We start from the raw sequence: 22,659 nt of genomic DNA, 5'->3' as shown, positions 1-22,659 counted from the left end.
CTGCAGAATGTCTAAACCAAAATGAGTAAGAAACACAGATGTTATGGTAATCTTGAGTTAATACCCCAAGCCATTCCTCACTTCAATGTTGCGTGTGTGTGTAAATTAAATAGATTTAGGCACCTTACCCCTTCTGTTTAACCGCGGCAGCAAGCAGGGCTATTGGATTCGCCAAATCACGGAAGACAAGCTATAAGTATAGTATACAGGGTGTCCCAGAAAACGTGTCATTGAATTATAATTAAAAAACTACACCACCTAGAGTCATGCGGTCAACGGTATTTGTTCTTTCTGGGTTTTTGCCACCTCCTCACGTGAATGTCGTGTAACGTAAGTTTAATTATGTAAATTTTTGCGAGCTTAAGTTGGAAATTTGCCTACTAAAGATCACTTTTTTACCCCACCAATGTGAAGAGCGTGTCTAATTTACTCAAATTAATGATAATTGACAGGGATATTCGGGAGCTATCCCATCGGAAAAAGTAGCCGAACATCATGCTTTACGGAGGTCGCACAGAATAGCGCACGATGAAGTTTTCAGCGCGATCTGTGTCAGTCCGACGAAAGGAGGTTGGAAACCCAGCCCACCTCGGCATCGCAGAAAGAGATAACGCAGGCATGGCTTATCACGTCCGACTTTCGCTGGGATAATGCTTTCCCTCTCCCAATTTCAGAAACTGTTACTTTTTCTACTATCACTCTGTGGGCTGGCTTCGGAACCTCCTTTCGTCAGACTGCGAGCGATTGCGCTCAGAAAGACATCGCGCGCTATGGTCCGGTGCTCCGAAAGGATGATATTCGGCGATTTTTTCCCGATGGGATAGCTCGTGAATATCACTGTCAATTATCATGAATTTGAGTGAATTCGGCACGCTCTTCATATTGGTGGGGTAAAAAAGTGACCTTCCCTTGGCAAATTTCTGAGTTCAGTTCGCAAATATTTGCATAATTAAACTTGGGGTACATGACATTAACTTTACAAGGTGGCAAAAACCTAATAAGAACAAATGCCGTTGACCGCATGATTCTAGGTGGCGTAGTTTTTTTTATTATAATTCAATGACACGTTTTCTGGGACACCCTGTATGTGGTGTCTGCGTCGGGGCAGTACCGCTTGCGGTGCTGTTCCGGGAAGACCTTTTCTTGAGCTTCCGCTTTGATGCCAATGTATCAAAGGAAATGGACACTGCCATCCTAAGTGAGGTTTGGGTCCTTCACTTCTGGAGAGCGTTTGTTTTATTTTATTTCTTACTTTTTCTGTTCACTTCTTGAAATGCTGTACGCATTGTATATTTTGACAAGCCTTGGAAACAAAAGAAGTCTCTTGAATTTATCTTGCTTTAATTCCTAATTAAAGCAAGATAAATTCAATTCTGTCATGACAGGGGTCGGAAAAAGAAAGGAACAATTTTTTTTTTTACTTTTGTGGAGCTCCTATTAGACCCTTATTTCCTAATAGTCCCATCAAACCGTTAAACCGTTAGTTTTATTGGAGATGTCCGAAATAACGATATGCCTATTAGCCTAATGGTTCCATTATGATTGGCTCTGATGCATTTTTCGATCGGGTAAGGCAGACCGTATAGAATCTCGACCGCAGTAGTCCTTGAGGATAAGCAGAAGATGGACTGAGTGGAGTGAAATGGTGTCCTGGTGCACCACGTTCAGGGAGTGTGAGGACCCCTAGGAAGATAATGATAATAAACGACAGACGGAATGGGTTCTTTCGGCACTGCGTTCACGGGACGATTCTTCAGGACATACGAGTATCTCCTCCTCGCTTTACTTCTCCGCTTCTGGTCGTCAACCTCTACGGTGTCTTGGGCTCCACCGCTGGGGGAGCATCGTGGTGAACGACGACGTAGGTTGACGTAGGTGTTCTCACAGAACTATGCACAACGATTGCCGTGGGCACGAGTTCACTATTTTGTTTCCTGAACAGCCAGGCTTCACAACCTCTGATAGCAGTGGATAAACGTTTTGTTCACCTGCGATATGGAAGCCTACTAAGGTTATACAACGTTATACAGGTAGAGTAGTAGAGGGTTATAGGTTTATTAGCACAAAAAAAGGGGAAGGGAAGGATTAGCCTGCGCTACGACGGCTTGCAATTCCCAGAAAAAATAATAAATCAAACAAAGAAAAACAAAGAGATGTAGAAGAACACATGGAATTGGTCAGAGTTCACCCAAGAGGCCAGAGGTCTACAGGAGCTGAAGAAGTGCCTTGGTCACCTCGCTATGCTGTGTGGGGTCTAGCAGCGTAGCTAAGGAAAAGTCTGAGATCTTGAGGCGAGCAATGCGCGACCGCAGCAGAAGACGATGTTGGGGGTAACGGGTGCAGTGGAGCAGCAGATGTGGGATGTCTCATTCATCGTAACAGGTAGTGCAGATGGGTGATAGAAGGTGGCCCATCTTGAGCAGAGGAGTCGGCGCTACGTTTAGTCGAAGCCTGTGGAACAAGGGCTCTTCCTCCCTGGGGCAGCGGCCTAGCAGAGTATAGGCTATCGTCGGGTCAATCGAGCGCAGAAAAGTGTTCGTCCTGACGGCGTCTTGAAAAAAGACCCGAGAGCTATTCGTGCAGTAGCGGCGAATGGCTAGCCGGCACACAGACGGGGTATGCGGAACGGAAGTGAAACAGTAGGGAATGGTGCGAAATGAGTAGGGCAATATCAGGTATTCTCCTGGATGAATACTGCACCTCATCTGAGAGATCCGGTATGACAGGTGACATGTTATATGGGCATAGAATATTGCTCATCGTGTCATGGATAAAAATAACTTTTAATATAAAAGGAAGTTTGGTAATCAACACTTTGTTTTTGATGTGAGAATGCATCCATCGAGTAGACAACTTTTCGATGGGAAACAGGAAAACAGAGAACCACTCAAACAGCACTTGAACAGGAGCTGTTCACATGAAAGAAGACTTCACAGGCCCAGCGTTGCCCGTTAAATAGTAGAAAAACGATCGACAGTTGAACTGTGAGTCTTTTGCTGGCAGTAGGCAACACATATGGTTGTAGAGGTATTTTGCAGTATTTGCTTTTTTGAGTAGGTACGAGTCTGGTAAGGTGAACCTCAGAGGTTAGGCTTTGTCGTCGCAGATGAGCATGAAGCAACAACAGCTGCATTGTGACTGGAATGGGTGTGTCAGTCTGAAGTTTGTTTCGGTTTTGCTACTAGCTGGCGTACTGCACTCAGGGTTAGAAGCTCGAATTTCAGTAGTGCTTAGTGTGAGAATCATGGGTAAATAGCAATGGCATACTGGCTTTTCTATAAATTACTGCACAAACTGGAGTATAGCTCGATCTTTCTTTCAAAAATGCTCCGGAAAACCTCGACTCTCGTCTGATATACGAGTCATTGGCAGAAAGACCTACAGGTTTCACTACACCACACCAATATCTATCTTTTTCTCTTATTTTTTGTGCTTGTCCAGTTTGCTGTAGCTTGCACTCAGTTGTTATAGTGGCCTTTCTGCTACATTCCGAATATTTTTTATTTTTTACACCTCGTAAGTTGGGGGAGGGGGTCGCCCACTATTCCGGTTTATTTCAGAAAAAAAATTAAAATCGCCATCAATGGGGGTCAGAATCATATTCACGGTATTTATTTTTGGATGGTGCGCGAAGGAATCATTGCCTCAAGCTATTTAACATTGTGACTATGGCCTTAGTTCACATTTAAATGTGTATGATTTGTAAAAGAAAGCAGGATGTGTACGGTGCCAACTTCATCTAGGTATCTTAAATCTCAGTTTACCTTTGTTAGAAAAACCTCGACCACCATGCTTGCATAAGTTGCAGTTGGGATTGCGCTCGGTGGCTTTACGCAAGGCAATGCCTTGTAAAGTGCAGGACAAAAGTTTACGGAACACGTTCCGGAGTATTGCTTCCTCAGAGTGACACGCTATATGCTGTGACACGCTGGAGTGACAAGTAAGTGCTTAGTTTTTAGTGAGTAAGCGCACCCACATTATTTTTAAGAGTAGCAGTGAATGGGACTGTACGGACTTACAGACATATGTGCCTAGGTAACCAAGTCACCTGTTTGCAAGTTTGTACGGTACTATTCGCTGCTAGCGTGTCACTCTGAGGAAGGTATGCGCCGGAGCGTGTTCCATATGGACTCCGTGTTACGTTGCTGGCCTAGCCCTGCTAGCTCTCGGATGGCTTCGGTAAAAGAATGGGGCGTTTTTGTACGAAAACATCTCTTTGCAGTTCCAAGGCCGCAAACACTCCATCAACCATGTTCAAAGACTCGGCACACAAAATATAAATGCCGTCAGAAAACACGAACGATCTTCTACGAATTTTCCAAAGAAGCTTCAAAACTCCATACATTGGGAGAGGAGGTGACGTCATGGAGAGTTGGACTCGCTCTCCTGGCCACCGCGGGCAGGGACTGAAACCGAAACGAATATAGGTTTGGTTACGGTTACGGTTCAGTTCAGTGTCAGAAGCCTGATAGCGGTTTCGGTTAGGGTTACGGTATCTACCGTTTTAATATTTGCGGTTACCGGCAACCAAACTGTTGAACCGGTATTTTTTTCGGTTTCCTCTAGGATGTATCTGCGGGCTGCGTGGATGTCGCAAAATGAGCTACAAATAGGCGATTTCAGATACCGCCCTTGTGCTCCACACGGGGGCCCTCCGTCGCCCAAGTCACGCGCATCGCGCAATGCGTCGTGGGAAATGGTTTGCATTCGTGCTTGCCTGCCTGTTGCTCGAAGGAAGGAGGGAAAACCGAAACCGTTTGCGCTCTTCTTCTTCTGTCTGTCTCATGAAAACTAAATCCCAAGGTGCAGTGGGGCATTCGCAACACGGCGCTCTCTGGCGGGCCATCCATGCAATTTCTGAAATCGTCTAACAGGCGCTCTGAAAGGGTGGTGCAGTGCCATCTGCCGGCGCACTTTTGCCGTTTGCGATATTCACCGTAAAATAATTTGTTACGGCCTCTATTATCTCGTGCACATTCATTTCGCACGTGCTGTAACAAGCTACAAGGTAAGAAAAACTGCGTGCGTACAGCGGTTAGGCAAACTGATGTGGAAACAAACAACGTGCAACGCTTCGTATATCTTAAGTGATCACAATAATACATAACTCACAAGGGACGTACGCGATACATGTCATACGATGCGTATGTCATCCGATTATGGGTACAAGCGCATAAGATGGTATGTTGTCTATACAACTTCTGAGTGAAAAACACATGACGAAGAGATCTATTTTAACAGAAGCACGTACCGATTCATATCAACCGGTAACCGAAATCACATTTTTCGGTTCAGGTTAACTGTTTCGGTTAATTGCCGATGGTAAATTTCGGTTACGTTCGGGTTACGGTTCTTGAAAAAAATTGGGTTCCAAGCGGTTTTCGGTTTCATTCCAATTTCAGCCCCTGCGCAGGAGCTTCGTTCCACATTCAAGTCTGCCAGTAGCTGTGGTGAGGACGGAAATTGACCTCTGTAGAGCAATGCTGCCAGACGAATTGCAGACTTAACGTACCCAATGACGTCATACTCATCAAAACTCGAAATGCTCGCTTTGAATAGGGCAACACCAGCGGTACACGTCGGTGCAAAAGTGTCTTACATATAGTGTATACAGCAACATCCAATTACCACAACCACCGAATCAGCAATGGTTTCCTGCAATGCGATTTGTGTTTAACGAAGTGGTCCTCAAATTCTAATGCTGGCCGTGTGAATACGCAAGAGAGATGAAAGTACAACGTATTGCTAGTCTTACGGTGAATTTTAGAAGACATTCATGACATGTGCGATGACTGTGTCCTCATTGCAGTTCAGTTGCTTTCACGTGCTCAACGGCCACGACAAAGCCTATATACCAGTTCACAAATTACCCTTCGTTCACGCATCATAACCCGAAACACCTTTTGTGGAAGGCTCCTCCGCGTGTAAGTCCAGCGACCTGTGTGATAGGATTGTTTAAACCACTTTCTAAAAAGTGACTGATCTGCAAGCACAGTCAATTTCAACGTGCCTCCTCGCTATGTCACAGTCTTCACGAGAGAGCCGAGGCTACGTGTCCGAGTGCTCGATATTGGCTTGATTTGGCAGCACTGTTTTCTTCAGGTGATCACTTAGTAGAAGTCCAGAAGCCGGCAGCACAAAAGGCCAGCACAGCCCACCTCGTCTTCGGGCTGGTGGGCTCGCAATTCTTGGGCGTGGCGCCATCTGTGGACGTGCTGGCCGAATCCGGGCATTGGCTGCCTCCGCTGCACGGGGGGACTCTGTGGTGGGCTTCGCCCTGGCGCGGATCGGCTTCTGCCACTTCCTGCACACACAAAATACAACAGCTGACAGTGAAACGGGACAGTCTAGAATATTAGCAGAAAATATCCAGCTGGACAGATCGCAGGCGACATGAGACATCAAGTTCAATATCTGTAAGCATAACAAAGTACAGAGAAGTAAGGAATTAGATACGATACATGCCACAATTTTCGTTTTGTTTTTGTGTGTGTGTATATAAGGAAGAGAGAATTTCGCGCTTGATGTGAAGCTCTGACTGATAGTCGTGTCAGAATTTGCAGTCCTGAAATTAAAAGCCCTAAAACCAGACGATGAGACGAGAACACACACAGACAGCGCCTATCTGTGTGTGTTCTCGTCTCTTCTTCTGGTTTGAGCGCTTTAAATTTCATGATGTCCTACCAACATACCCAATTCTACGTTTTAAGAATGTACACTATTTACCCTAATGATTAACGCGTTTTTCCATCGAAGAGCGCAGCACCACTGATAAGTCGCGTCAATTACAGAAGTAAAAAAGCTAACGCGAATTCGAGGTGCGTACACGATAGGTTCATTCTGAAACATGCGAACTAAGGTTTTTAGAATCGAGCTCCATTCCATCATTGTCACTCCAAGCTAGTTCTTGACACAAGAAATCGCCTTCGTACCATCGAGCGACGAGAAAAATTTTCTTGCAGTCCAAGTCTTAACAATGTACCCGCATGGCAGAATGGCAGCTCCTAGTCTTTCGCATATTTCGAACTTTCGTTTTCGACGGTAACCAGGGACGTTCTTCGAACATTCCACTTGCAGAACTTTCACAAACTGCCGAAAGTAACGTAACTAATGCCACGTGGGTTTGACTAAACATATCGAACTTTGTCATACTACATCGCATCTCACTATGGTACACTACGCCTCGCGGATTCTAGATTCCGAACATCCTCCTTGAAAGACATCTTTACGGAAACACCAAGCAGGTGCATGACCAACGTGGGGCATGTGTCACAGTTGCCACGGCACAGCGTTTCGCATATTTTTTGCTTACCAGCCCATTTTATCGTTCGTTATATTATGCAGCGCATAGGCGCCGGCTGCGCGGGGGGGGGGGGGGGTGAAGGCCTGAGCCCCCCGGAACTTTCCCAGGGGGGGCCAGGCCCCCTCCGGGAAGTCTACCCAGCTTACACTCAAGATGAAAGTTTCGAGGTATATCCTAAGAATCGCGTGTTTCATGCGAGTGATCATGAAAATCCTATAAACATTTGCCTCACAACGTCGCAACACGGAATTCCCGACACCCTGCCCGACCTCTGTGCATGAAGGGGGGGGGGGGAGGACGTTGTACCCCGGCCCCCTCCGGCAGATTGAAAACTCTCCGCGTATGATGCGGCGTCTATCCACTTCTTACAATTCTCCTTGTCTTCTTCATATGCACGATCACGGAAGGCACGAACACTAACGTAGATTTTACAGGTTTTTGACATCTATTGCTGCGTATCAGGACAACAAACATTGCCTCACGAACGTCCTGTCGCAACCGTAACTAGATACCCATTTTCTTTCTATTCACATTAGCCAGTTTTAGTGAATAATTTTCTTCCAGACGGTTCGCGAAAGGTTTTGCCACGGACCAATCAGATGATTACGTTCTAGGTCAGTTCCCCTTGGCCATCCCGGAAACCGTTTTGTATTGCCAACTGTAGGATGGGACAAGCGTAAGTTTGGTAGCGTAAGGTAACCGTTTGTGAACCGTTTGAGAAAAAACGATTCACTAAAACTCGCTATTCTGTTCCTTCACCCCGAAGGTGGTCTGACATGGCATAAGTGAGTGCCCACAAATAACTGTATTGCCAACTGTAGGATGGGACAAGCGTAAGCTTGCCCACATCAGCCATAACAGCCAAACATCGCACACGACTTGGAGCGCTGTACACAGGAACTACAAGGCGCCAGCTAAGGCTCAGCGACTCAGACCTTTGCAAACGATGCAAAGTCCCAGAGGATACACACCACATAATCATGCACTGCCCAGAATATAGCCAAGCCAGACTTAAACTCCAACAGACTCTAGCGGCAATGGACAACAGGCCTTTCTCCTTTTGCAAGATTACCGGAAGATGGCCCACAAAGCACCAACATTCCAAAGCACTGAAAGCGCTCTGCGCTTTCTTAAAAGACAGCGGTATAAAAGACCGCTTCTAAATTCCATCACTCCCAATTATTATATTTTAACGCGTAAGAACTGGAGCTGCAGGCGCCCTTACGGTAGCCACCTAGCTCCAATACACCACAATCCAGTTAAACTTATCTTGCCCACATCACGGCTCAAAAATAGTACTGCCACAAATAATTGTATTGTTGACTGATTAGATGAGTCACAAAATTAGTGAGCCCATCTTCCTTATCTTTTAGCCTACCACTCCCTATATCCTTAATTTACTGATTTGCTTTATTTTCCCCAACCAAGTCAACAACTGAGGCCAGTTCTAAAACTCTGCCACAAATAATTACCGCTCAGATTTTTACATAATTTGCTTACATTGCTAACGGACAACTAACATAATTTTGAACAGTTCGTTATGTAAAGACGCCTAGTATACACGGTGTGGAAGCTCTACAGCAGAAAAGGAGGCGCCCCAACGGCTCTTCGACAGAAGTGAGAAGCGTGGGGCAAGTGACGTGGGGATAGGAGGTGAGCTGTAGCTTCTTTGGAGCCAGGCGAGGGTCACGTTATATGAACTGTCCAATGAGGGCGCTTTGCACACGCCACTTTGGGGGCCACTTCGGCGCGCTACCACCACACCTCTCAAAGTATTCCGAAACTATTCGTTGGGGGGGCTCCCATAGAGATGTATGTGACCGAAACCGGAGGGCGAGCGGTGATGTCACTGGAGTGGCCCCCAACCTCGGCTTCACTTCTCAGAGCAACAGGGCTCCTCCTCTCTTTCCTTCGTCCATGCTCTAGAGACTCGCAATTTTTGTCTAGAATCGAAGGTTCATTGCCATAAGGTTTGCACATGTCTTCTACACCGAATAATTCCTTATTCTTTTCTTACTTGCAGCAGCATAGCGAGAAAAATATTTCGGAAGGGGTTCTATGGGAAATTTACATGGGGGAGGAGGATTTCACCCTCGTTTCCCTTTCCGAAAAGCACTACGAAAGCTACGGTTGGGGGTTTGAACCCCCCTCCAGCTACTCAAGTGCTTACTTGCGGGCTATCGTGGTCTTTTCGATTGAGTAACAACACAACGCACGAACTGCCGTTTTTTTTCTTTTCACCTTTGGTCAACTTTGTTTTGCTCTACTACTACTCTCTACTCATAACTTACGAAGCCACTAAAATCGTACAGATTCCATCTGTAGTTCTCTATATAGTATAAAAAGTCCAACTAAAAACAAAAGAGGGTATTTGAAAAAAAAAAAAATGTGTATACCCTTTATTAGATAAAGGGTAATGCAGACAGACATAAGGACTATGGAAGAGGGGATAATGTGTGAAAAGTGATCCGAAGGGCTGTTGACTGTTGCCCAGACGTTGCCGCTCGTTCGAGGGTACCCGGCGACGTTTCTGCGTGTACACTCTTCAAACGGAACATGTTCAAGGCCAACCAACATTCTGAATGACGTTGCTCTTCTGATATGCCAAAACCAGGGGACATACGCCATTTGTGTTACACTTTGCATCTGCGTAAAGGCCTACAGAAAAGAGGCCAGCCGCCTGTTGTCCTTCTTTTCTTACTAGCTTTCTGAATGCTGATTGGTCTTGATCGTGTTATGCGGTGAAGTTCTGCTGTTCGAGTGCATGAGTTCTGCAGCTTGCACATGGTCTATGTAGTTTTCGATTGAGAGAAAACGTGGAAATGTGTTAGAAAAGGTAACGAGAGAGATGCTCGTGACACACGGACACTGAGGTATTACTACATAGCGCAGTTTGAGTAATATATACATATATAGAAAAATGACTGACCTTACCTTGTCCGTTCTTGCGCGATCCCTTGCGGCCCCTTAGTTCCTTGAGTCCTCTCTCACTACCAGAATCTTGACTCGAGGACGGTGCTGTGCTGTCTCGCAGTATGATACTTTCGTATCCACTGCTGGTGCCCGAACACTGCACCACTTGAATGGTCTTCATAGTTCCCTTGAAGCTGCTGGAATCACTACTACCATGACCACTACTGGACTCGCGGACCGTAGGTCTTGCCTGAGTCACCTTAGAATACGGTGATGGTAGAAGGTCAGACTCCAGTGTCTCTGCCTGCTGAATCATGTCCGATTTCATGTCGGCAGCACAGCATGGTGTTGTTGGTGTCGACACGCTGCGACACAATGGATTGCACTGTACATTGGTGGGAGGATTTCGTGGATACTTCCTAGACTTCTCGCCATTGCAGTGTTTTCCATTGGAACAAGGTGTTCTGGCTGCCTTCCCAGCTGATTTACTTCGCGTAGGACTGCAGCAGGTCGTGAGCGCACCACATGAACTGCTCGCTGGACTACCACCATGCTGTGCTACAACAGCATGCGATTTTGCAGTATGACCGTTAGCAGCTTTGTGACCTGGCTTCGGACTGGACACCATACGTTTTGGAGAAGAATGTTCCGATTTTGGGTGAGTTGGGCTGGCACGACAAGAGGAGTTCAATGCCTTGTTCATACGAGGTTTGGGTTGATGAGCGGGTGAGGAGGATATGTTCTGAGTATTCTCCAATTTGGGGCCGTCTAAATCTCTACAGTTTTCACTTGATGACTTTGCAGAGGATGTTGCTCCCTCATGGTCTGTTCTGGAAGCTAATGTACAACCATCGTCGATACTGGTAGCACCATGTGTCTTGTCTAACTGCGAGTCCGACACACTGTTGTGTTTCTGCAGTCTATCGATGGCTTCTGTTTCTAACTGTGGCTTACCGGTATTGGTTAACGGAAATCGCACGTGAGCCTGAATCTCCTGCGAACCGCTTCCAGGAAACACACCAAAATCCTTGGCTAGCATGTCCAGCTTATCTGAATACGACTGAAACAGGGTGTTTGCCTCTGATAATTTAGGTGGCGACCCAGTGACCATTGGCGCAGAAGACTTCTGTATCCTATTGTAAAACGCTTCCAGTTTCAGTCCATTCATGGGTTTGATATTTAGCCGCTGAATATCATACTTATCAACATCTAAGTCAGCGGGCTCACTGTGAGTACTTGTAACGTCTGCACAGTCACTACTCTCGGCGCTTGATTCATCGCCTCCGTATAGCATCTCAGAAACCGTTTGGCGGTTTGTGCTTTTACTGCCACGATTGGGAAGACTTGCATAAGGCTGTGTTCTTAACGTGGGACTGGACGCACCACTCCGCATGACGAGAAGGGATGGTATCCTCTCGTTGTTGTTGTCAAAATAAGGCGATGTGAGCTTTCGTAAGCGTGCTATCCTCTCCAGCTTCTCAGTCAAGATGTCTCCTTTGATGACTGCGTTTAGGTCTTCCCCGTGCAGCCTCCGTCTTCTCTCCTGTCTCTCCTTGCGGCGCTGAAGCAATGTACCCTGGAGCAGCCGCCATGTGAGTCCGCCGTACACTTGACCAAGGAACTCCTCTCTCACGTTTGTAGCGTCTTCTTCGAAGTCTACACTTATAGATCTTGACTCTGTAAACGACGAGGGGAGGTTTAATCCTTCTTCGCTGAGCACTCTTAGCGGGTGGCGTCCACTGCTGCTCCCGCCGTTGCTTGCAGTGCTACCCTGGTCAACCTCTGGTAAAGGATTTTCGTTATTAGATGTCCAGCCGCCGGTTGCTGCTAAAATGTCTTCCTCCGTCACCTGGAGACATGAGTCCTGCATCTGGACAGAATCATCCTCTTCCATGGCTTCCGTCCTGCGGTCCTCGTCATCTTCGGAAGCCTTTTCCCCTGTCGAAGACTGAGCATCGGCTTTGACGTCATCTGGACGATTCGTCCTGTCTGGAGACATCCTTTGCTGAACCTCGCTTTCTCTATGCGCCCTTGCTTTCCTATGCTCAGGGGTCGATCTCGCACTTGATCCTCCCCCATCTTGCGTTTCTTTGCCGTGGCTCTTTGTAGGTTTATTCTTGGACTTCTTGGTCTTACCTCCTTGAAAGTGCCGCGAGTGTTCTTCTACCCATCGTTCAATCATGGTTTTCTTATGATCATCCATGTAACCGTAAACCACGTTGGCTGCAGGACCGTCCACCCATTGTTCCTTCTGCAGGTGGTGCAACGTCCTTGTGTCAAAACGTGGCTTCGAGAACCTCGGCCCATCCACCCATACTTCATCACTTTGCTTCTTTGCCCCCTCTGCTGTCACGTCCTTAGCTGGACTTTTGTGCTGCATTTTCTTCAGCGAGTGCGTCCTTTGTTGACAGTCCGGGGAAGACGGCTGATGATGAGGACTCCTTCCGGCAGTAGCATGCCTCGGTAGTGTCGATTTTGTGGCCGACCCTCCAGGAGCTGTCTTCAGCTTGACGTCAGGCGACGGAGTCCGTGTGGCGGTTGCTAAGGCACTGCTATTCTTGGCGAGAGGCTCTTGCGGCTTAGTGACAGTTGATGTCCTAGCAGGTGAATTCTGTGGCGTCGGCGCCGTTTGTGAAACAGATGGTATGCAAGGTGGCCCTTCGTTGTCAGTGAAGTCTTGGTGCCGTCCAACGTATATGACCGTATCACAGGATTGCTCGCTGCTTGATGTGTATTCCGGGTCAGAGCTGCCAGACTTGACTCCACCATCTTCATTGACGGCTTGCGTCCGCATGAACGGACGGCACACGGCTCCGTCGCAAACGTCGGCGCCGCTGCCCGTGGAGACATACTGAAAGGTGGTCAATGAAAAGTTTATATAAGTATAATGGGCTGCACCACAACTACACGAGGAGGTCTATTGACAATTGGTGCTCCATGCAAGAACTGCCATGTTCGAGGCGCGAAGACATCTGTGCAATTCAATATTATAACTAAAGAAACATGAGCGCATGCCATAATATTGACTCCTTAGTCAAGCCCCTATCAACTGATGCCGGCGTCGGTGACGAACTATCAACTGACGACTTCAAGATTAGCTTTCAAGGAGCAAGCAAATGAAACGTAAAAAAGTTGTTTCGGCGGCAGAGGCATGTCACCTTCGTGTAAATAAACAGCCTATTGGTTTTCATCTGTTACGCATAAGTAGACGTTGTGAACAAAAGCTTGAAAAAAAAAAGAAAGCAAATGAGCTTTCAGGTTACTAGAAACCGTACCTAAGTCGTCAAGCAGGGTAGATCCATGTACACAAACCATTTTTGTATAACGACGTATTATCGAGCCAAAAATTTAATTTACAAGGTGGTGGTGGCGGTGAAAGGGCTCGCCGTTGTCGGCCTCACAACGTCACGACTAACGCCCTGGGGGACTGTGCGTCCTGGGTCGACTTCTAAGGGAACCGTGCCGACATATGTCTGAAAGCGTCTGAGGAAAACCCAGTAAAACCACAGACAGCACAGCCGGCACCAGGATTCGAACCCGGGTACATCGCAGTCTCGACGTGACATGGCCAGCATGCTAATCACTGAGCCACGCGAGCTGGTAAATTTACAAGACTGCTATAAATATGTAGAAGGTTCTGATATATCGGAGAGTGACCACTGTGAGCGCCGCGCAGGGAGTGCCTCAGCCTCAGAACGCCCAGTTGCATACTGGAATTGAATAATGGTGGTTAAAGAGAGGCTCAGCAGTGAGACTCAAACACACACCGTCCGATTTCTGGTCAGAGATGCTAGCATGCTAGCAACTGCCATTTTTTTTTTCGAAACTGATTTTAATGCATCAATGGTATATACGAGATGTGGTGTAGAACAATAGATATGTCCACTATGTACATTACAGCACTAGTTTCCAGTGACACTCCGCGAACAGGCATCTAACATACAACACCACCCAAAAGGGCGGGAGGGATGGAACAGTACAAAGGGAAACACAACACAAAACTGCCTCAGTAATCAACGGGTTGCCTTGAGCGTGTTGTGCGGTGCAGTTCTGTTTTTAGAGTGTACGAACCATATCTATAGTGGCGGACTCGTCCAGCATAATTTCCTGCCGTACATCAACGTTTCCCGTAAAGAAACCCACCGAGGAACAAAGTACCTTGATCTTTTTCCGTCGAATGCGATGCACACGTGAAGCCAGTTGTATAGTAGCCAGGGTCTCCGCGTAGTGGGCAGACGATGGGGACACGTGGGCAACCATGGCAGCCCTGCACGTGACACTTCCCAGGGCCTCCTTCAGGAGCTGAGTGACCTTCGAATCCCTGGCAGACAGAAAAATATCCCGGTATTTAGGCATCGGTTATGACTGCCGTTTCAAAAGCACGGCTAATGGAATTGTCAAGGTTACTCGCATCCTATGGGTAAGTGTAAGATGACGCAGGCGTGTTGAGATGTACGCCCTAGCAGCTTTTAGCAGTCTATTTGCTTCTTAATACTTAAACCATTGCAGAACGGCAGAAGAAGGCTCTTTCTCCATGCTGGAGAAAGAGTTCCGTTCAAGCTACCAGTCAAATCTGTGAAAGACAGTACCATTCAATTATCTCCCAAAACTCCTGATCCATTCAGTAGACTGAACATGGGGGAGCTCCGAGAAAAATTCTCACTTGGACTCAACAATGGCACAGCTATCAACTAGTTTCCAGGTTTTATAGACACACGTACGTTAAAAGGACTATGGCATCCGGCAACGCGTGTATGAGACCAATACGATAATGTTCGTCACCGCTTCACAGTCAACTTGGCCAAGTTTCTCTTCCGAAAACAACTTACATATTAAATAAAAGATTCTTAAACATTCGCATTCCCTTTGCAGCTAAGGAAGCCCCAGCGATAGAAACACCATGATGACGTAAGCCACAGGCACACGAATGCGAGCGCAGCGCAGGCGATCGTCTCCGAAGTCGTCTGCTTCACGTTCGCACCGCAATTTGTTTTTATTCCGTGTTAGCGCCGCAAAGCAACTGTGGCTATGAGCGGAGTACAACAGTGGACAGATGGAGAAAGGACAGCAGAAAGGAGTGGGGGACAGGGGGGGGGGCTAGTATGCGTTATGGGCCGACTTCAGGGGAAACTGTGCCGACATCTGTGTGGAAATCTGCCGGAAAACCCAGGGAAAATCCCACACACCGGGAAATCCCACACACTGCGGTCGCACCGCAGTATAATAAGTGGAAAGTCCTCAGTAAATACGCCAACTTTCGTTTACCTGTGGGAGCTCTGACGCGACCATGTCACGTGGAGCACGGTGATACACCCCTGGTTGCACGAACACATCCGACGCTAACCCAGAAATGACACATTCCAAAACCGATCACAGAAAGTCCGCGACTCCGTGACCTGCAGACGCCGCCCCAACCCCCCGCCGGTCGGTCGCCTTCTTCTTCTTCTTCTAACTGAAAGGTATGTAGGTATCTGCAGCTATGTGGCCTCCGATCGGTCGCCAAAGGCTCTCCGACCGCTCCCTGATTGGAGCTTTGTCCGCGCCCTTTGTCCGCACCCTTTGTCCGCGCCAAAGGGTGCTCCCTGATTGGCCCTGTCCAAGTGACGTTTTCTCGGATTTCCAGAGAGGGAATTTCGGAATACTCTCAACTTACGTTATCCGCTCTTGCCACGCATTACATCAAATTGCACAGAAACTATTCCACTAAGTCGCGTCGGATTTTTGGCGTTACCGTCGGTGACGAACGAGGAGTAAAACGGCACTATAGTTTCGGAATGGACCGTGACGGGCGCGATAGTCCCTTTAAGACGATAAGGTGCCACATACCGGGCGCTATTCGGTCCTTGATAAGAGCGACGCCATGACAACACTGAGTTCGCCAATAGAGAAGACCATGCTGGTCACCGGATTAAGAACACTGATTGCTTGGCAGGGTCGTCTTTACTAAAGGATGTGTGGGGAAAAGACATCGAGGTGTCCCTTGAACTCCATCCATGTGTTCAATTTCAAAACATTTTGAAACACCTGCATTTGGAACGACCCAAGGATATATACATGGCAGTGTTCAATAGCTCGTGCAACTTAGCGCTAAGGTTCTCTGTATTTCGGTTGGTTATTCATTTGTTCCTGTCGAACCGCCCTGTACACGAAACCTAGAGGTGACCTATTGCGAAACGTGGTTATGTTGTGCATACTCATAACGTGCTCCTACGCGTGGTCTCATCAGCAGTGGCCATCCATCCCAGTGTCGTGTTCGTTCTGCCAGCATTCGATTGAATCGCACAAAGCTCATCAGAATCACAGGACCGATACACGAGCCAACAGAAAGCAAAGGACGCGTGATTGTAATTAGATCCCTCCTCTTGGGGGATCGCTGTCCAGAGGGAACGGCGTCCGAATGGGTTTCTCTCAGTCCTCTCAGCGGACGTTGCTCGGGTTTCACTGGTACATCCAACGTGCAAACGAAAGCTAATATGACGCATAATGTTCCGAACAGGACCTGCTCTTGTTCGGTCCCGTGTGGCGCTTATCCAATAAGGCAATAGGTCTAGGTCAGGAATGACGATGTCGTCAGTGTCAACAAAACTCCGTCATTATGCGGACTTTCTTGGTTTCTCCATTTCACATTTGATGAAAGAAAATCTGAGATATATGCATTGAAAAAGAAAGAGAGAGAGAGAGAGAGAATATGTATGTGGCATTAAATTTAACTCCAAGAAGACCTGTTGCATAGCTCAGTGAATTCCCGCACTTACGGGCCGAGATGAAACCTCGGCTGCGCTCAGGCCTCATTAAACGGTGTAACGTTTTCACACACATTGCACACACACTGTTAAAACAGATGGCAATATTGGCTCACCGCTGTTGGCCGTACGGGGATAAACATCGACACGACTGAAAGCCAGGAAGGATGAAGGAAGGAATTAATGAAAGGGTGGAGGGGGTGAAGCGTTGAGGAGAGGGACGAATGAGGATGAACAGAGAAAATAGTCCGATGGTGCTCCGTGGATGGGGGTATGTTAGAGGCGACTTAGCGCAAAACCCGTTTCCTGAAGAAAACGCATGAGGTTGAGAGTTCCTGTGGATCGTTCAGCATAACAGGACATCTGGTGTGTATAGGATGTTTGCTAACGTTCTAGTCACGGAGTCAAAGTTAGGTTCCCGTATAGTATTTTTATGCGCGGCATTCTTTCAGGATATGTTGGATGGTTTCAGGTTGTTGCAACTGGTATCATCCGTAGAGCCAATCTTGCGTAGCTGTGAGTTGAACGCGGATCCTGCGCTTATAACATATAGAGCGTGGTTTATATGATCCGGGGAAGGCCTTTCATGGGAAGAACGGGTTGGTGATTTTGCGTGACGCCCCGTATCCCATAGGGTGATGCGCGTTCCAACCATTTGCTTTGTCTATCGGTGTCTTCCGGAACTTGTAAGCATGGGATGCAGCTTAGCAGGTGTGCTGAGAATGCTGACTGGTCCTCTCTTACGTCGCCGCTGTTACCGACGTGAGATATTTAGATCATTAGACCACTTGGACAACTAGAAATAATACCTGATCCGATTATATTATGCTGGGCGGAACGCATATAGGATGTTATCGTCTACGGGGCTCATCACATTCTGCCGGGCGCTTTTCGAGTTATTCCCGCTCTTGAAATGCAGCAGCTCCGTGTAATGGTCAGGAGTTGAGCAGTCGTAGGGGATATATGGTAACATGATGGTCTCCGCTGCCATGAGGCCACGTTCATAGCCATCGTGGGATGTAGTATACACTCGTAGCACAGAACTTGACGTAACGCAGAACGAGACGTAACATGCTTCTAGCCAATCACCAATCTCAATGATTGGCAGTTAGCATCTCTCTCTTTCCTGATTTATTGAAAATGGGAGACATCTTCGGACATTTGGAAGAAGTGGAGCAGCAGATCCAATTTTGTAAGCAAGGAGATTCCTTTACTCTTTGTGCGCTTCTCATTTTGCACTGGTAAAAGAAAAAAAAAGGAAAAAAAGCGTAACCTCCTGTTTCCAAGAAGTCGGGAGACAATACGATTATTGACTCAGGTCGGTGTTATGTGGCCAAGATTTCCTGTTGACAGGGCAACGTTCCAGCTCGGATAACCTGTAGAAATTGAGGGAGTCAAACTGCACCAGAAACCCGGCTACGAAGCCAGAAACGAAAGGTATTGAGAAAAAGATCAACGGCGTTTCGCACGTATGATTTACACAACATCGTGTAGCACATGTGTCTATACCACGTATTCTTGTATATTTCTTGTTCTTCTCTGTCACCACTTCGGTGTACAAGCAAAAAGGACTGTGGCCTGCCGCCTGCATGGACTTCACATCCAATCAAAATCCCGGAACGAAAGCCCAGAAGCAGCAAAGAGGTGCCAAAAGAAGCAAAGAAAACGGAAGCAGTAATCTGAGGGCCGAGAAAAGGAGATCGAAATCGACGATGCAGAACTAATAATGGCCACTCTGCTGCCTTGCTTAGTAGCGGTCGACGTCTGCTACATTCCTCCTCTCCCTTCTGTTCGGTTTCTTTTTGGAGAGGAGTCTCATTTTCCATGTTGCTCGTTAGGACGAACTGGATGTCTACATCGAGAACAAGAGGTTTCATTCTGCCATGACTCGACGCTCCGTCTTGAACGTCGCCTGGTTTTGTTTGCTTTAGTAGACGATAGAGTTTGATCAACAACGCTCTGCTATGCTATGGGTCATCTTTTTGAGTACCCTGTGTAATAAATAATAATGTAATAAATGTGCTCATCGCGCTTGCTGGCGCATGTCACCAGAAATATAAAAACATGCATATGACAAAGCGCCTTCAGCATCAGAAAGATAATAATAGTAATAATTGGACGACAAAATCATGATTTTAGGTAGTGAACATCATTCATATTACAGGACTACCATTACAGGAGCCCGTTGTGTGTTCGTCATTATTTCTTTCTGGTTTGAGAGCGATATGGACCATGATTCTGAAATGAGCGGCAAAAAACTACACCAAAAGCGCCACCTAGATACAGAAGCTATAGATACAGAAGGCCCGCTTTATGCCCTTCTCACTCCTTCGCACGTAGACATATAGACCACTTTCTGTTTACAAACATGTGGCGTCCCGATAAGACCGGTTCGAGGTTATATTTTGCTCTGGTTGGCAAGAAGCGGGAAAAACGCGTCTGCTGATAGGCCGAAAAGGCTGATAAGGTTGATAGGTGCCCACCAGCATGCTTTGCGCGGCGGCGAAACGTAATCGATGACGTTGGGGTGCAAGTGGTCTATAAAGTGAGGGTGTCGGTCAATCGACGCGGACGATTTCAAACACAGGCTTTCTGCGGCTACCAGTGGCTGCCCTGCGGCTTATGGCGGCTATTTTTAGAGTAATTTAGAGTAAAAGAGTAATTTTCGGGGGCTACACGCATTGACATAAAAATTAGTCCATTTAGGGAGTAAATGCACGGCTAATGCACGGTAAATGTAAAAACTAAATGAATGTCATAGAGTGTGGACAGCATTTCACGTTCGGTACTAAGAGTCCCAGGTACATAATTCGTGCGCATACATGAAAATACTTTGAATTAAACCGTCAACAGTGATGTATTGAGCGATATAAAATCATAGGGCATACATAGGGCACAGCTTGCGAAGACAGAAGCACTAACTGTTTCTTACCCGGTGTTGGTAGAAAATTGCTAAGTCGGCTAAGTTATACAGCCTTATGCCATCAAATTGACCAACAGCACATATTTACGTAGGCTGTTGCGTTCGGAAGACCATTTCCGAAGTCCAGTTTCTATTTGCAGTCCTGGGGAGTAAATTTCAGGGTTAGGGGACTAAAATGGGGAGTAATTGCATTTTGGGTACTAGAAGCTGCAATTACTCCCCCACGCAAATATCGCAAATTCCACGTGAAATACTGGAGTTTCACTTTTATTTGACGGAATACATGACAAGAGCAGACGCCGGATGTTGAGACGTCATTCTGCAACCGGCCAATGATGCACGTCTTTGAGAAAAGGAATGCACCGTGGCCGTGTGGGCGTCTCATAGAGTTTCGGGACGTCTAGACGGCGCCTTTCGTCCTCTGCGCGCCGCCCTCGCACTCCTCCGCTGGAGCTTCTGCAGCTGCGGAGGTAGCCCTGATCTTTAAAATTCGTTTAGTTAATATCTAAGCACTTTTCGGATGAAAAAATTAGCTAGGTAGAATGTTGGCCGATGACGAACACAGTGGTATCGGTTTCATACATGGGTTTCTGGATGCGACCGTCCCTTTAATTGGCAGAAGCCGCAGACCGAGCGTGGGCTCATTCGACTGCTGTCGTAGCACCCTCCTCCTTCACTTCACTCCTCGTCCCTCCGCTCCGTGCCCTTCTTCTTCGCTTTCCTCCTCGCGCCCTCTTCACTCTCGCCGTACGCTCCCCCCTGCTTACCTCCTCACGCTCTCCCGTACTTTCATCCTTCGCTTTGCTTCTTGTTCGCTGTGCCGGTTACAACGCCGGCGCCTGTCAACCAACACCTCCTAGGTAGCAGAAGGCCTGCGCCCACGTGACACAGCGTTACAGAGGAAGGCCTGCTGTGGATGCTGCTATGACGTCAGTGAAAGAGCGAACAAGAGAAAAGTTCGAAGCAGCTCGCAAAGCTCACGCAGGCCTCCGTATGTGACGTAGGGCGCAGGCCTTCTGTTATCTAGGAGGTGCTGGCTCAACACAGGAACGGGCGCCTAGGAGCTGCGCTCTCAAAGGAGAAGGGGTATCTGGCTCTAACCTGTCCATCAAGTGATGACGGTGGTGGTGGTTATGGTGATGACGAGACGATTACGATATTGGGGAAAAAATGTTCCATTTTCACAGACTTTCCCTTAGGTACACTCTAATGTACACATTTCATCGCATGACACGTACGGCCAACATTCATAGTGATGCAACATTTCTTGTAAGATCATTGCGTACACGTAAAGTGCTATACGAAAAAGGCGCGCAAACGCATCTGCAGTGGAATCATGAAGCTGACGGCGCATTACGCGGTTCCATTCTGTTCGACGGAGAAGTAGGGGAAAGAATAAAGCCGCTATTCTTAATAAAGTCGAGATTCTAAAAATGAACTAAAGGTATAGGATATTGAAATAAACAAGACTGAGAGAATCAGTACGGAATGGAGCGCCACGCTAAGTGCATCCTGCTAAGAAGCGAGGCAGGCAAACACACAGACAGTTGAAGGAGCGAGAATGCAGTAAGAAGAGGGAGAACAAAGAAAAAGAAATAGACCGCCAAACTCGAAAAGCGAAATCAATTTTGAGCAGATGTCGCTTCTTCAAGAAGCCAACAGCTGTGGAAAAGCTGCCATATTCAAACGCGGCTTGGGAGCAAAAACAAAGATGACGAAGTTTCGAGAAGGGACGGCAACACAAGATTTCTACTGGGAGATATTGCGACTGGGCTTATTGTATGTAGTGACACGCATTCGATACACGTATGCGTACTTCTCAACCTGAGCGTTATTGAGTTTACGTCTAAGTTCATCCCTACAGAGAAACACTTTCAGATGGAGGGAATCCTTTAGATGCTGTCTTTTCGGCGGTCCAGCTTGTTGGCCCACTTTATACTGCGGAGAAAATCGTTGGGTTAAGTTCGTGATAAATCTCGATGGTGGATATCACCCGGGAACAACAGCGCAAGCTTTTAGCTAAAATGTCAAACTCACAGGGACAGTCCTGAGTCGTAAGCTGGTTTTGAAGTTAGACTTGTATTCCACCGTAGGCTACCTGTATGTCATGCGCGACATTGCGTAGAAAATCTTTCCTTTGCGGAGGTAAAGGAGGAGAGCCAACAGTGTGCCTCCTGTGCTCTTAACGCGGAACTTCACCGCATAACACGGTCCTAGCCAACCGTTCATCCCGAATGACACGGTCCTCACACCTGTTTTGTTGAAAACGTCCCACCTGTTCTGTGAATAGTCGCAAAAATGCGTATACGTTCCGCGCTTTACACGAATCAGGCTTTGTCCATGATGGAGTGATAACGGCAAAGGTTGGCCTTCACCGCATAACACGCTCCCAGCAAACCATTGCCCCGAATGACACGGTTCCCTCCCCTGATTTGTTGAGAACGAGAGCCGTACTCCTTTCTATGGCACTTATGTAGTTCCGTTAATTGTCACAAAAAGGCGTACGACCCGAGCTTTCGACAAATAAGGAGTGATAACGATATCGTTCGATGCAACGGTTTGTCTTGAGCATGTCATGTGATGTACGTATTTCCCTTTTAAGAGAGCAGCGTTACGGTGCCGTGCACTCCTAAAATGAACTTCACCACATAGCACGCTCCTAGCCGAGCATCATCCCGACTGATTCTGCGGTGGTTCTTTCCCCTGATTTGCTGAAAACGGGGGGGGGGGGGGGGGGTACGTCAATTCTGTGGCATTGTGGACTTAATAATTGCCAC

At 47.3% G+C, this 22,659-nt stretch overlaps 1 protein-coding gene across 5 annotated transcripts in view; it reads right to left on the bottom strand.

Annotated features, from left to right (window-relative positions):
• Positions 1-2,764: 2,764 nt before the first annotated feature.
• Positions 2,765-22,659, bottom strand: part of LOC135396642 (uncharacterized) — a 502,925-nt gene continuing 483,030 nt past the window's right edge. For 4 of the 5 annotated variants that reach the window (XM_064627722.1, XM_064627724.1, XM_064627725.1 and 1 more), the window contains 3 exons: positions 14,375-14,537; positions 10,233-13,067; positions 2,765-6,304 (listed from right to left, as the gene is read on the bottom strand). In XM_064627722.1, the coding sequence (XP_064483792.1) occupies positions 6,107-6,304; positions 10,233-13,067; positions 14,375-14,537 (3,196 nt within the window). In that variant the 3' untranslated portion in view covers positions 2,765-6,106. The remainder of the gene's footprint in view (positions 6,305-10,232; positions 13,068-14,374; positions 14,538-22,659) is intronic. The other variant, XM_064627723.1, reaches the window with a different exon arrangement.

This window comes from Ornithodoros turicata, chromosome 6, assembly GCF_037126465.1.
Source record: "Ornithodoros turicata isolate Travis chromosome 6, ASM3712646v1, whole genome shotgun sequence".
Lineage (NCBI taxonomy): Eukaryota > Metazoa > Arthropoda > Arachnida > Ixodida > Argasidae > Ornithodoros > Ornithodoros turicata.
This window is presented reverse-complemented; position numbering and strand designations above follow the sequence as displayed.